The sequence below is a fragment of the Bufo bufo genome, chromosome 8 (assembly GCF_905171765.1).
Source record: "Bufo bufo chromosome 8, aBufBuf1.1, whole genome shotgun sequence".
NCBI classification, from domain to species: domain Eukaryota; kingdom Metazoa; phylum Chordata; class Amphibia; order Anura; family Bufonidae; genus Bufo; species Bufo bufo.
In genome coordinates this window covers 5,532,323-5,548,273 of record NC_053396.1, presented here as the reverse complement: position 1 = coordinate 5,548,273, position 15,951 = coordinate 5,532,323, and the positions used below count along the sequence as shown (strand labels likewise).

The window sequence follows — 15,951 nt, the reverse complement described above, 5'->3', positions numbered from 1 at the left end:
CCCTCCTCCTAAAATCAAGACATGAAATTGCTGCCTAAGATTTTAGCTCACAGGTTAGCGGAAATCCTCCCCTCATTGATTTCCCCCGGCGAGTGGGCTTTATTAAAGGGAGATCAGCGGTCACTAATATACGTGAGGTACGTCTGTAGCAAGATCGCCGAAATATGAGGGAAGGAACCTGTTACTTCTGTGACGCTCGATACAGAGGAAGCGTTTGACAGTATTGGATGGAGGTGGCTGGATCGGGTCTGAGATGGCGCGGGTTTTACTGGTCTTTTTCAATCAGCTCTTAATCCGTAAGCCATGGTGTATGCTGCAGGCTTCATGTCTGCCTGCGTAACAGAGAGGTGCTAGACAGGGGCACCCTCTGTCCCCTCTGCTTTTCGATCTGGCGATAGAACCATTGGCCAGATACTTGTATTCGCCCACAATATTCGAAGGCTTGGTGGTAGACCCTCATCACGTGCGATTGGCGTTATCCGCGGACGACATAGTGTTGTTCATGGCTGACCCCGTCACTGACATGGCCAAAGTTATGCGAGTGCTGACGGCCTTTGGTTCTTTCTCTGGACTTAGAATAAATTACTCGAAGAGCGATAATCTTTTAATGAAAAAAAAAGATACTTCAGGAGGTCACAGAGCAACAGCGGACGGCGGCGGAGTCATTTCTAACTTATCTAGGTATTAAAATAGGCAAAATGGAGTCAATTTATAGACGGAACTCTGTCCCACTGATTGATAAGATCACGAGAGAACTACGGCACCGGCACTTAATGGGACGTAATCATCTTATTAATATGATGTCCAAACGGTTGCACCCATTGCCGACAATTCCTCTGCTACTAAAGCGCGAAGATGTCAATAAATTGACAAAAGCCTTCACGGTATTTCTTTGGCATGGTAAACGCCCGGGAACAAGTCTACGTAAACTAAGGGCACCCAAAGAGCAATGTGGCATAGCTTTCCCAGATGTTAGAGGATAGAATTTGGCGTGTATGGCCAGGCACATTGCGGATGGGATTAATGGCTTCTATTCAGCGCTGCGCTCCCCGGTCTCTGGCGGCGTCGCTGCAGGCGAGATCTGTACCTTTCAAAGACAACTTGGAGAATTCTGAGGAAAAGGTATTGGTTGTCCTATAGAATATCGAAGCACCTTCCATTGTGGAACAAGCCGGAGCTTGTGTATAGGGGTGACTCGGGTTAGGCACTTACTACAGATGGCTTCAGGAGAAGTAGTCGGCATGTTCTGTAAATGACATGATGCAAATCCTCAAACAATCCATGTTAATACCAGGTTGTGAGGCACCAAAATACGAAAAAAGTCAAAGGGGGGGGGTGAATACTTTTGCAAGGCACTGTATGGTGGTCAAACGTAGTATTTTGCAACAGTGGCTACAAGATGAAATGCCAACGATACCGATCATTAAGGAATCAGCTAAAAAAGTTATTCCATTTGGAACGTTTGGCTATATTGAACTCAAACGACAGGCATACACTGTCACATAGGCTTCATTATAAAGTATATGTCTGATGCAGAGATACAAAACATGATGCAACCTTTGTCTTTGAGGGAATGGTCTCTATTAGAACAAATGAGAGGAAGGTTGGGCAGGTTGTGATGAGGGTTCACCGGTGTCCTGACAGCGCGGGGCTCGGCAGGTTCCTTCAGTAGAATGGGACGGGGACATCTGCTTTTAATCAAACAATAAAGATATACAAAGCTTTGATTTCCTGGGTTGATGAGCCGCTGATGTGCGGAGTAACTGTTTGAGGTCTGGTGGATCTTGTTTGTTTGTGACTTCGTTTTGGGGTCTGCGTACCCCCCTCAAAGAACAAAGAATTTTTAGAATTGCTTTAATGTAAATGTGAATTGTTCAATGTCAGGGGCTGCGTACCCTGTTGTTATGAAACAATAAAAAAATAAAGATATCAACACTATCCACTATAACAGTGACCTCCACAGCACCCTGACCCCTTAACAGTGACCTCCACAGCACCCTGACCCCTTAACAGTGACCTCCATAGCACCCTGACCCCTTAACACTGACCCCCCCACAGTGCCCCATCCCTTAAAATTGGACCTCCACAACAGCCCACCCCCTTAACTTTGACCTCTACAGCAGCCTTCCCCTTTAACAGTGAGTTTCACAGCACACCACCCTCTTGACAGTGACCTCCACAGCGGCCGGCCTCCTTAACAGTGACCTCCATAGCGGAACATTCCCTTAACCTACACAGCAGCCTGCCCCTAGGATGACCAGAGGTCCAGTTTTAGGCCGGATAGTCCGGCTTTCAGACTCCCTGTCCTTCGTCTGGCACAGGGCCTGGATGGACACAGGGATGTCCTTTTGAACAGCTCACTCTCAGACAGCAGCACTGTGCTGTCAGAGTGTGAGCTGCAGGAAGAAAGTCGCCATCCCTCCCACCCCTGCCCTCCCAAGACGCCCTCCCTAACCCTCTGCAGCTGACAGAAGGTGATTTTTAACGTAATTTTTTTTAATCCTTGTCGGCTGAGGAGTGGCAGGGGCATGGCCCAACTGGATAAAGGGCGTAGCTTAGCAGGACCTGGGTGCGGGGTTTTAAGTTCGTCTTTTGAGGGTGGACACATTGTGGCAGGGAGGGTGTCTGGCCTCCTTGCTGCAAGAGTGACGTTTTCTTTCTGTCCTGGGATGCGGAGCAAGACGGATCATGACCCACAATGCAAGTCAATGGGACGGATCAGTTTACTCTGACACAATAGAAAACGGGTTCGTCCCCCATTGACTTTTAATGGAGTTCATGACGGATCCGTGTTGGCAATGTTACAGATAATACAACCGGATCTGTTCATAACGGACGCAGACGGTTGTATTATCAGTAACGGATCCTGCCGGATCCAGCAAAAACCCCAGTGTGAAAGTAGCCTTAGATGACCTCAGAGGGCTCCAGTGATGCCCCGCCCCTTCTTTGTGACTCCTCCTCTTAAGTTTAAAATAGATAAACCTTTAATCCTTTAATTTGCATACATTCCCATAGTGCATTGCTTGAAACTCTCCGTGGGTGAAGGCACCCATATGTGTGAACACGGTCTTAGCTGTAGAGGTCCATGTGAACTGGAAGGTGGAGGCTGACCAGTGTGAACAGCGCCAGCCATGTCTGATGTCCTCGGTTACCCCTTTAGGGAGGAACTATGGATGTTTGGGAAATTTTATAACATATTAAAAATTTGAAATATAGAAAACATACATTTTTTCTGATTCCATTTAATTTTATTTTAAAAAAAATTGGCCAGTAAACTTACCTAAACCATGCCCCCCACATGCCCACCCGGTCACACCACGCTGCCATCATCTGAGAGCTGAAGTGTCAGTTTAATGTATTCATTTCAATATTCAGTAAACTCAAGGAGACTTTACACAATGCATTCTGGAAAATTATGCAAATGATGCACATTTCTATTGGAGAAGAGACTAATTATTCAGAATGGCTGCCAGGGAGGCGGTCCATGGCGGAAGGGAATGGGCTTCTTCTGGCTCCATGCCCCTCCCAGGAGGAGCATCGACATGTTCACCACCCGGTAACGGGAGCAGAGGCGGATCACTGATCGCAGGGATCACTTAAAGGGACACCACTTTTATGAAACAGGTTTGACTACACCAGTGACGTCTAACCTCCGGCACTCCAGCTGTGGTGAAACTACGACTCCCAGCATGCTCCATTCATTTCTATGGAGTTCTGAGAACAGCCAAGCAAGTGTACATCTTGGGAGTTGTAGTTTTACCATAGCTGGCGTTCCGGAGGTTAGCCGTCACAGCACTAGACTGACCATCTGTGGGAAGGAGGTTGTCCAGGATAAGATGGTATTGAAGCTCAGCCCCATCCACTGCAATAGATCTGCAATACCGCACACGACCATGGACAGGAGTGGAGCTGTTTCTGTAAGAAATCATCTGTGTGTTTCCAAAACCAGTACAACCCCTTACATTTTTACATCGTCATTTAAACCTAGAGGCAAATACAGCTTTTTCCAGACACGGCGCCCCCTGTAGCTGCACCCGTGAAATGTGGGTCCAAACCTTCATTTGGAGATGATTTCTTCAGATTATATCACAATTCCCAATATTGTTTTTTCACTTGCAGTACCGCAGTTCACCACCGACAGCAGTGTATTCTCACCATGACCATCCATATAACAGCGCCCCCTGTGATATCCTAGCCCCAGGATAGTGAATAAGTGTCTGATTGATGGGGGTCTGACCGCTGGGGCACTCACCGATCAGGAAAATGTGGGCCCTGTGTTCCCCTGTTTGAGCTCAGAGGCAGTCAAGCATGCATGCTGCCACTCCATTCAACAATGTTAAGCCTAGGCAGTCTCTGAAGAGCATGACTAGGGATATAAAGACCACCAGAGAGTAATCAAGCCCTGCCCCTGAGGTTCTGCACCAGGCATCAGCATCCATTTTGCCTTTAAAACCATAAAATTGTGCCTCCTGGAGACAGCCGAGTGCTTCAAACTCCAAGAAATACTGATCCGATGTTGTGCGTGGGCGGTATCTAAAAAGGGTGGATGCAAGGACCTCCAGAGAGTAGTTATGCCCCGCCCCTGAGGTCCTGCACTGTTAAAACTGTAAAATCGTTACAATCTGACAAAAGAGACGAGACACAGGAGCGGTGTTAATACACAATCTCTTTACTTTGGATATTTCTCGCCATGTCCGTGTCCTCAGGATAAATCGCTCTCATCTCTGTGTGTTTTTTTTTAAATATAACATTTAAATAGAAATAAAAATAATTCTCTACAAAAGAAAATCCATATACAATATATCAATAGGATTTATATCTGTCTCCCTGTGATAGCGTTATATTTATATATATATATATATTATTCGCTCCCAATAGAACCAGTATCATCTCCCACCCCCCCCCCCGTTTCCCTCGGAGTCGTCCAAGGCTCCGCCCACAATAGTTTCCAGTGTCACAGTGAAGGTGATCGTTTCGTATACACTAGAGGGATGGATAAAGAGATTACTATTTCAAAAATAAAATCTTTTGAGAAAATGGGATGAAATTATTTGAAATTTGCCCCCCACCCCCCAAATGACGCCAAAGGTTACACACAGGCAGCAAATGGTTAACAGACAAAGAAATGTCAAACAGTCAGAGCCAAATGGGTCAGATTCAGATGCTCCCCTCCCCCCCAAAAAATAACCTCCCGGTGGTGGCGAGCGTCGTCAGCCATCTAGATCGGTGTCTATCCTGTTTTTGGCACAAGGTCCATATCTGCTTAGTGATAATAGTTATACATCATTGGTCTATGTCTCCTCCCATTTTTAGGGGGAGGTGCTTAATGTGACGTCCATCTTGGACTCAGCTGGTGCCCGGGCTAAATGCCAGCTCCCAAGAATCTAAAGTGTGGGTAGATATTGCCACTGAGTCTATAATAGCCATTAACTGAGAATAATTCTTCCACCTGAGGGCCGCAGTGGCATCTGTCTCCACCGTGGATGCGAGGACATGGGCGCCTTCTTCTAAAGTCCCATGTGATAGGCGACAATAAGGCACTGCAGAAGCTGAGTTACCAGCACAGATCCTCCCCCGCTGGTCGGATGGTGCGTCCTCACAGGGGGATTGCATGACTTGTAGACACCTCCTGCAGTGTGTGCTCGGACATGAAGACCGTGGGGGCGGGGAACCTAAATGCCTTCCATGCTCAGTAGGATTGTACAGATGAGGAGCAGAGAGGAAAACATCAGGGCGCTGGAGGCGGAGTCACAGTTCCTGTGGGTGGGGTCACATTTGACATCTTGGCACAGGGCTCCTTTAAAGCCATTGGGGCAAATGCAGCGCTGTCCCTGGTGACACGTGCCACCATTCTGGCAAATCAACAGTTCATCGTCGCACACATTTGCTGAAAGAAAAATAAAATAACAAAAAGGTTAATATATCATTTATAAGGGTCGAAAACTAAAATCCCTGCTTCCCCTCAGACAGCCATAGATTCTTCCTGTAGCCACCACTAGAGGGGGCTCACTACATACAGATTATACAGCCACCACTAGAGGGAGCTCACTACATACAGATTATACAGCCACCACTAGAGGGAGCTCACTACATACAGATTATACAGCCACCACTAGAGGGAGCTCACTACATACAGATTATACAGTCACCACTAGAGGGAGCTCGCTACATACAGATTATACAGCCACCACTAGAGGGAGCTCACTACGTACAGATTATACAGCCACCTCTAGGGGGAGCTCACTACTTACAGATTATACAGCCACCACTAGAGGGAGCTCACTACATACAGACTATACAGCCACCACTAGGGGAGCTCACTACATACAGATTATACAGCCACCACTAGAGGGAGCTCACTACATACAGATTATACAGCCACCACTAGAGGGAGCTCACTACATACAGATTATACAGCCACCACTAGAGGGAGCTCACTACATACAGATTATACAGCCACCACTAGAGGGAGCTCACTACATACAGATTATACAGCCACCACTAGAGGGAGCTCACTACATACAGACTATACAGCCACCACTAGGAGATGCTCACTACATACAGAATATACAGCCACCACTAGAGGAAGCTCACTACATACAGGTTATACAACCACCACTAGAGGGAGCTCACTACATACAGATTATACAGCCACCACTAGAGGGAGCTCACTACATACAGATTATACAGCCACCACTAGAGGGAGCTCACTACATACAGATTATACAGCCACCACTAGAGGGAGCTCACTACATACAGATTATACAGCCACCACTAGAGGGAGCTCACTACATACAGATTATACAGCCACCACTAGAGGGAGCTCACTACATACAGATTATACAGCCACCACTAGAGGGAGCTCACTACATACAGATTATACAGCCACCACTAGAGGGAGCTCACTACATACAGATTATACAGTCACCACTAGAGGGAGCGCACTACATACAGATTATACAGCCACCACTAGAGGGAGCTCACTACATACAGATTATACAGTCACCACTAGGGGAGCTCACTACATACAGATTATACAGCCACCACTAGAGGGAGCTCACTACATACAGATTATACAGCCACCACTAGAGGGAGCTCACTACATACAGATTATACAGCCACCACTAGAGGGAGCTCACTACATACAGATTATACAGCCACCACTAGAGGGAGCTCACTACATACAGATTATACAGCCACCACTAGAGGGAGCTCACTACATACAGACTATACAGCCACCACTAGGAGATGCTCACTACATACAGAATATACAGCCACCACTAGAGGAAGCTCACTACATACAGGTTATACAACCACCACTAGAGGGAGCTCACTACATATAGATTATACAGCCACCACTAGAGGGAGCTCACTACATACAGGTTATACAGCCACCACTAGAGGGAGCTCACTACATACAGATTATACAGCCACCACTAGAGGGAGCTCACTACATACAGATTATACAGCCACCACTAGAGGGAGCTCACTACATACAGATTATACAGCTACCACTAGGAGGAGCTCACTACATACAGATTATACAGCCACCACTAGGAGGAGCTCACTACATACAGATTATACAGCTACCACTAGGAGGAGCTCACTGCATACATAGTAATATCTTTCTTGATATGATTAATGGTAAATCATCTATCCCATACCCTGCCTGTGTGAAGGGGTGCTGTGGGATTTGGCGCTCTATATCAGAAAATGGAGCCCTCAAACCCTCACCCACACATTTGATGAATGCCCGATCCTGACTTCCTGCATGTTACAGGCTCTCATATATTCTGCACTTCTCAAATTTCGCGGCGTCCTGGGTTCTATCACATTGCGGGGTCGGTGGAATCATAATTTAAGATTCTTTAATTTAGGTCAAAGAGACACAAATCTTCCAATGCGGCTGAGGAAAGGGCAGCGTGCAGACAGGGCAGATTTAATGCGTCTCTTAATCACTCGCCAGTAAAGGTCTCTGTCTCACTCTTTGAGGAGGTATGGACAGCGCCAAATCCGCTCGTTCTCCTGGTTCAGGTTTGTTACTCAGACTAGCTGAACACTGAAACCATTGATTCCAATGGGCTGATGACCAGAGGGCCACCCATATCCCAACTGCCCAGTTTGGGGTCCAGTAGCCAGACCCTAGTGTTTGCTGTCACTGTGTCCACTGGCCGTGGTGCTTGCGGTATCTATGTCCCAGGCGGAGTGGTCACACTTATACATGGACTTGAAGGGCTAATTTTTGCCCAATTATTTAAAAATCAGCATCTGATCAATATAGCTAGTTTAGATACCATTCTACCATTTTGTGGCTTCAGCTCCTATACAGACCTATGTGTCTCCATGGTAACAGACTACAAACACACCCTGTGTAGTCTGATCCTGCAGCCATATGTTAATCCATTGCCTCCTCTGTTTGCTAAAACGGAGAATCAGAAATTAACACACAACTGGAGGATCAGACTACAAAGGGTTTGTTTGTAGTCTGTTACCATGGAGACACTTAGCTCTGCATAGGAACTGTGGATACAAAATGGTATAAGTTCTTTTTTTAACTGTGAAATTGCTGAATTTATTTATTATTTTAAATCTATGTGACTATCTTGGAATCAAACCCTACGATGAGCCCTGATTTCTAATTCAGCAATGTGCCAACATAATGCAACTTACGATGGCAACCCTGTCTCCAGTGGTAGCCCAGTAGGCACTCTTCACATTTAGTTCCAGTAGCTCCAGGCCGACAAACACAATCCCCAGTCTCGTTGCAGCGTTCATGTTCAGAGCCTTGCTGGTTACAGTTACATTCTGAGAAAGAAAACATATGGAAAGTCAGCGACAAGAAGTATAAAAACCCCCAAGACTGGAAATGCAGAATTATGTTCTAGTACACCCCCCAATCCATAAGGGGCAGTACTATAGCAGTTATATTCCTGTACATAGGAGCGGTATTATAGTAGTTATATTCTTGTACATAGGAGCAGTATTATAGTAGTTATATTCTTGTACATAGGAGCAGTATTATAGTAGTTATATTCCTGTACATAGGAGCAGTATTATAGTAGTTATATTCTTGTACATAGGGGGCAGTATTATAGTAGTTATATTCTTGTACATAGGAGCAGTATTATAGTAGTTATATTCTTGTACATAGGAGGCAGTATTATAGTAGTTATATTCCTGTACATAGTAGGCAGTATTATAGTAGTTATATTCTTGTACATAGGAGCAGTATTATAGTAGTTATATTCTTGTATATAGGAGCAGTATTATAGTAGTTATATTCTTGTACATAGGAGCAGTATTATAGTAGTTATATTCTTGTACATAGGAGCAGTATTATAGTAGTTATATTCTTGTACATAGGAGGCAGTATTATAGTAGTTATATTCTTGTACATAGGAGGCAGTACTATAGCAGTTATATTCCTGTACATAGGAGCGGTATTATAGTAGTTATATTCTTGTACATAGGAGCAGTATTATAGTAGTTATATTCCTGTACATAGGAGGCAGTATTATAGTAGTTATATTCTTGTACATAGGAGCAGTATTATAGTAGTTATATTCTTGTACATAGGAGCAGTATTATAGTAGTTATATTCTTGTACATAGGAGGCAGTATTATAGTAGTTATATTCTTGTACATAGGAGCAGTATTATAGTAGTTATATTCTTGTACATAGGAGCAGTATTATAGTAGTTATATTCTTGTACATAGGAGGCAGTATTATAGTAGTTATATTCTTGTACATAGGAGCAGTATTATAGTAGTTATATTCTTGTACATAGGAGGCAGTATTATAGCAGTTATATTCTTGTACATAGGAGCAGTATTATAGTAGTTATATTCTTGTACATAGGAGCAGTATTATAGTAGTTATATTCTTGTACATAGGAGGCAGTATTATAGTAGTTATATTCTTGTACATAGGAGGCAGTATTATAGTAGTTATATTCTTGTACATAGGAGCAGTATTATAGTAGTTATATTCTTGTACATAGGAGCAGTATTATAGTAGTTATATTCTTGTACATAGGAGCGGTATTATAGTAGTTATATTCTTGTACATAGGAGCAGTATTATAGTAGTTATATTCTTGTACATAGGAGCAGTATTATAGTAGTTATATTCTTGTACATAGGAGCGGTATTATAGTAGTTATATTCTTGTACATAGGAGCAGTATTATAGTAGTTATATTCTTGTACATAAGAGTATTATAGTAGTTATATTCTTGTACATAGAAGCAGTATTATAGTAGTTATATTCTTGTACATAGGAGGCAGTATTATAGTAGTTATATTCTTGTACATAGGAGTCAGTATTATAGTAGTTATATTCTTGTATATAGGAGCAGTATTATAGTAGTTATATTCTTGTACATAGGAGCAGTATTATAGTAGTTATATTCTTGTACATAGGAGGCAGTATTATAGTAGTTATATTCTTGTACATAGGAGGAGTATTATAGTAGTTATATTCTTGTACATAGGAGGCAGTATTATAGTAGATATAATCTTGTACATAGGAGCAGTATTATAGTAGTTATATTCTTGTACATAGGAGCAGTATTATAGTAGTTATATTCTTGTACATAGGAGCAGTGTTATAGTAGTTATATTCTTGTACATAGGAGCAGTATTATAGTAGTTATATTCTTGTACATAGGAGCGGTATTATAGTAGTTATATTCTTGTACATAGGAGCAGTATTATAGTAGTTATATTCTTGTACATAAGAGTATTATAGTAGTTATATTCTTGTACATAGAAGCAGTATTATAGTAGTTATATTCTTGTACATAGGAGGCAGTATTATAGTAGTTATATTCTTGTACATAGGAGTCAGTATTATAGTAGTTATATTCTTGTATATAGGAGTCAGTATTATAGTAGTTATATTCTTGTACATAGGAGCAGTATTATAGTAGTTATATTCTTGTACATAAGAGTATTATAGTAGTTATATTCTTGTACATAGAAGCAGTATTATAGTAGTTATATTCTTGTACATAGGAGGCAGTATTATAGTAGTTATATTCTTGTACATAGGAGTCAGTATTATAGTAGTTATATTCTTGTATATAGGAGTCAGTATTATAGTAGTTATAGTCTTGTACATAGGAGCAGTATTATAGTAGTTATATTCTTGTACATAGGAGTCAGTATTATAGTAGTTATATTCTTGTATATAGGAGCAGTATTATAGTAGTTATATTCTTGTACATAGGAGCAGTATTATAGTAGTTATATTCTTGTACATAGGAGGCAGTATTATAGTAGTTATATTCTTGTACATAGGAGGAGTATTATAGTAGTTATATTCTTGTACATAGGAGGCAGTATTATAGTAGATATAATCTTGTACATAGGAGCAGTATTATAGTAGTTATATTCTTGTACATAGGAGCAGTATTATAGTAGTTATATTCTTGTACATAGGAGCAGTGTTATAGTAGTTATATTCTTGTACATAGGAGGCAGTATTATAGTAGTTATATTCCTGTACATAGTAGGCAGTATTATAGTAGTTATATTCTTGTACATAGGAGCAGTATTATAGTAGTTATATTCTTGTATATAGGAGCAGTATTATAGTAGTTATATTCTTGTACATAGGAGCAGTATTATAGTAGTTATATTCTTGTACATAGGAGCAGTATTATAGTAGTTATATTCTTGTACATAGGAGGCAGTATTATAGTAGTTATATTCTTGTACATAGGAGGCAGTACTATAGCAGTTATATTCCTGTACATAGGAGCGGTATTATAGTAGTTATATTCTTGTACATAGGAGCAGTATTATAGTAGTTATATTCCTGTACATAGGAGGCAGTATTATAGTAGTTATATTCTTGTACATAGGAGCAGTATTATAGTAGTTATATTCTTGTACATAGGAGCAGTATTATAGTAGTTATATTCTTGTACATAGGAGGCAGTATTATAGTAGTTATATTCTTGTACATAGGAGCAGTATTATAGTAGTTATATTCTTGTACATAGGAGCAGTATTATAGTAGTTATATTCTTGTACATAGGAGGCAGTATTATAGTAGTTATATTCTTGTACATAGGAGCAGTATTATAGTAGTTATATTCTTGTACATAGGAGGCAGTATTATAGCAGTTATATTCTTGTACATAGGAGCAGTATTATAGTAGTTATATTCTTGTACATAGGAGCAGTATTATAGTAGTTATATTCTTGTACATAGGAGGCAGTATTATAGTAGTTATATTCTTGTACATAGGAGGCAGTATTATAGTAGTTATATTCTTGTACATAGGAGCAGTATTATAGTAGTTATATTCTTGTACATAGGAGCAGTATTATAGTAGTTATATTCTTGTACATAGGAGCGGTATTATAGTAGTTATATTCTTGTACATAGGAGCAGTATTATAGTAGTTATATTCTTGTACATAGGAGCAGTATTATAGTAGTTATATTCTTGTACATAGGAGCGGTATTATAGTAGTTATATTCTTGTACATAGGAGCAGTATTATAGTAGTTATATTCTTGTACATAAGAGTATTATAGTAGTTATATTCTTGTACATAGAAGCAGTATTATAGTAGTTATATTCTTGTACATAGGAGGCAGTATTATAGTAGTTATATTCTTGTACATAGGAGTCAGTATTATAGTAGTTATATTCTTGTATATAGGAGCAGTATTATAGTAGTTATATTCTTGTACATAGGAGCAGTATTATAGTAGTTATATTCTTGTACATAGGAGGCAGTATTATAGTAGTTATATTCTTGTACATAGGAGGAGTATTATAGTAGTTATATTCTTGTACATAGGAGGCAGTATTATAGTAGATATAATCTTGTACATAGGAGCAGTATTATAGTAGTTATATTCTTGTACATAGGAGCAGTATTATAGTAGTTATATTCTTGTACATAGGAGCAGTGTTATAGTAGTTATATTCTTGTACATAGGAGCAGTATTATAGTAGTTATATTCTTGTACATAGGAGCGGTATTATAGTAGTTATATTCTTGTACATAGGAGCAGTATTATAGTAGTTATATTCTTGTACATAAGAGTATTATAGTAGTTATATTCTTGTACATAGAAGCAGTATTATAGTAGTTATATTCTTGTACATAGGAGGCAGTATTATAGTAGTTATATTCTTGTACATAGGAGTCAGTATTATAGTAGTTATATTCTTGTATATAGGAGTCAGTATTATAGTAGTTATATTCTTGTACATAGGAGCAGTATTATAGTAGTTATATTCTTGTACATAAGAGTATTATAGTAGTTATATTCTTGTACATAGAAGCAGTATTATAGTAGTTATATTCTTGTACATAGGAGGCAGTATTATAGTAGTTATATTCTTGTACATAGGAGTCAGTATTATAGTAGTTATATTCTTGTATATAGGAGTCAGTATTATAGTAGTTATAGTCTTGTACATAGGAGCAGTATTATAGTAGTTATATTCTTGTACATAGGAGTCAGTATTATAGTAGTTATATTCTTGTATATAGGAGCAGTATTATAGTAGTTATATTCTTGTACATAGGAGGCAGTATTATAGTAGTTATATTCTTGTACATAGGAGGCAGTATTATAGTAGATATAATCTTGTACATAGGAGCAGTATTATAGTAGTTATATTCTTGTACATAGGAGCAGTATTATAGTAGTTATATTCTTGTACATAGGAGCAGTGTTATAGTAGTTATATTCTTGTACATAGGAGGCAGTATTATAGTAGTTATATTCCTGTACATAGTAGGCAGTATTATAGTAGTTATATTCTTGTACATAGGAGCAGTATTATATTAGGTATATTCTTATATTTTGTGCTTTGTCATGATGTATGACGGGATGGACTAGAATATAAAAATCAAGGGATTTATGAAAAATTGTCGTATGAAATATAGTTTATTTTGGGCTGGGGATATAATTATAATTGGTTAAATCTTTTTGCATTTAGGTTATTGTTACGTTCTTGCTCTTTCAGCCTGAGAACCTGCACAGTGCCACCTGGTGGTGACGTGGCAGTCATTACAGGGCAGCAGATGACAATAGGCACTTTATTTACAGGTAATTGTGTTACTCTTTATGGGTGAGCAGCCTCTTCTGCTGTTAGGAGTTTGTTAAGAGTCAGGATAATATATAGCTGGAATATTGTGATCCACTCGAGTGCTCTCCTGCGCTCAGACGCTCTACTGTTCATTGTAATCAAATTACCGCAGCCTTGCAGGCCATTACTCAGCAGCGCATCTCCGCAGTCACAGCTCGGTGCAGGCGCTCTAATGTGTTTATGGCTGTTCTTTATACAGATGTGAGTGAATTATTCTCTCCTGCTGCAGAAGGGACATTAATTGGAAGTGAGGGAACGAGAAGAGGGGTAGATCCGGAAAAGGGAGGGGGGCACAGGAACGTCTGACATTTCATCCTGACACAAGCTGTAGAAGGGAGACTTCAAGGCGAAACTGAATTCTGCTTTCCTATAAGCATTTATAATGCAGGGTGAAAAGGATGAAGGGTGATACAAGCAGAATCGTGTCTGAATGCGACTTACAAGGCAGAGGTGCCCAATTACATCTCGTATATAAGGGGCAAGGTAAGACTTAGACCCCTATTAGCAGACCCTCTAGAACAGGAATTAGCAACCTCCAGCTGTTCAGAAACGACAACTCCCAGAGTGCTTCATTCACTTCTATGGGAGTTAGAGTAACAGCTGAGCATGCTGGGAGTTGTAGTTTCACAGCAGCTGACCGCCGCTCTAGGATGTCAAGTTCTGTGGCTACTTTAGGTTCAGTGGAGATACCAGAAGTTACCTCTTATTTTGAAATTCGTTCCCACTTCATTTGGTGGTAAAAGGTGAATTGCGTTATGGATTCCGTTACCACGGATCATAACGCAATTCTATGACGGAATGCATAAGGGAATGCCTTTAGAGCGGCTCTCCAGATCCCACCATATTCCCACCATACCCTGCTGTAGGCTGATAGTTGTAGACAGTCTGGGCATGCTGGGAGTTGTAGTTTTGCAACAGCTGGAGAGCCGCGGGTGGGCCATCCCTGCTTTAGAGGCATTCCATCATAATAGAAGTCTATGGGCTGCATAACGGATCCGTCCCCTTTCCATTATGCAGGGAAGTCCTCTCCTGATCCTGAGTCCTCTCCTGCCTAACGGAAACGGGACGGATCTCTTTTGCAGCCCATAGACGTCTATTGTAACGGAATGAATAACGGAATGCTTATAAAGGCATTCTATTACGCATTCCGTCATAGAATTGCTGCACAAGATGATGTGATTCTTTGCCATAGGTTTGGGGGGGGATTTGCATGGCACGCTACGGCTGATGTCTAATTGTTGTGGAACCTCTCTTCCACAAGCCACTGCTCCCCCACAGCTGACAGATGGTTGGGGGTGTTGGCCGTACAAGGTCCTTCCAGTAGAGCCCACCGTCTTGCTCAGGATAACTCACGTATGCAGACATTCTCGTCTTCCAGCTCGGCAGACACGTTGCGGTAGAAGCCGAGGCGGCAGTGCTGGCAGTGCTGTCCCCGAGTATTGTGCTTGCAGCTGACGCAAGTGACCACATTCAGAAAGTCGATAAAACTGCACCGGTTGGAGTGTCCATAACATTCACAGTCTGGAAAAGGAGAGAAAACCAGTGAGAACCAGTAAAGAAGCACCTGACTCCTCAGTAACCAGGGATGTCCCATCACCTAATCCACCCCATGGATCAGCCAAAGCCAGGTACTTGCCCCTCTGTGGACCACCCTACGGGCTGTCAGCAAATCTAATCTGGTTCTTGCCGGATTTACTGCCTCGTTCTATGCAGAGCGGACGGCGTCAGATCCGTGACCTTGCCGGGGGCCACGGACGTTGTTACCGGATTTAATCAAACCTCACATGTAAGTGTCAATCTCCCTGCAGCTTGGCCTCGGGGCAGGAGCTGAG

At 41.3% G+C, this 15,951-nt stretch overlaps 1 protein-coding gene across 4 annotated transcripts in view; it reads right to left on the bottom strand.

Annotated features, from left to right (window-relative positions):
- Nucleotides 1-4,928: 4,928 nt before the first annotated feature.
- The window catches only part of NTNG2 (netrin G2), a 130,838-nt gene continuing 119,815 nt past the window's right edge, over nt 4,929-15,951 (bottom strand). For all 4 annotated transcript variants that reach the window (XM_040405933.1, XM_040405930.1, XM_040405931.1 and 1 more), the window contains 3 exons: nt 15,473-15,640; nt 8,671-8,805; nt 4,929-5,887 (listed from right to left, as the gene is read on the bottom strand). In XM_040405933.1, the coding sequence (XP_040261867.1) occupies nt 5,673-5,887; nt 8,671-8,805; nt 15,473-15,640 (518 nt within the window). In that variant the 3' untranslated portion in view covers nt 4,929-5,672. The remainder of the gene's footprint in view (nt 5,888-8,670; nt 8,806-15,472; nt 15,641-15,951) is intronic.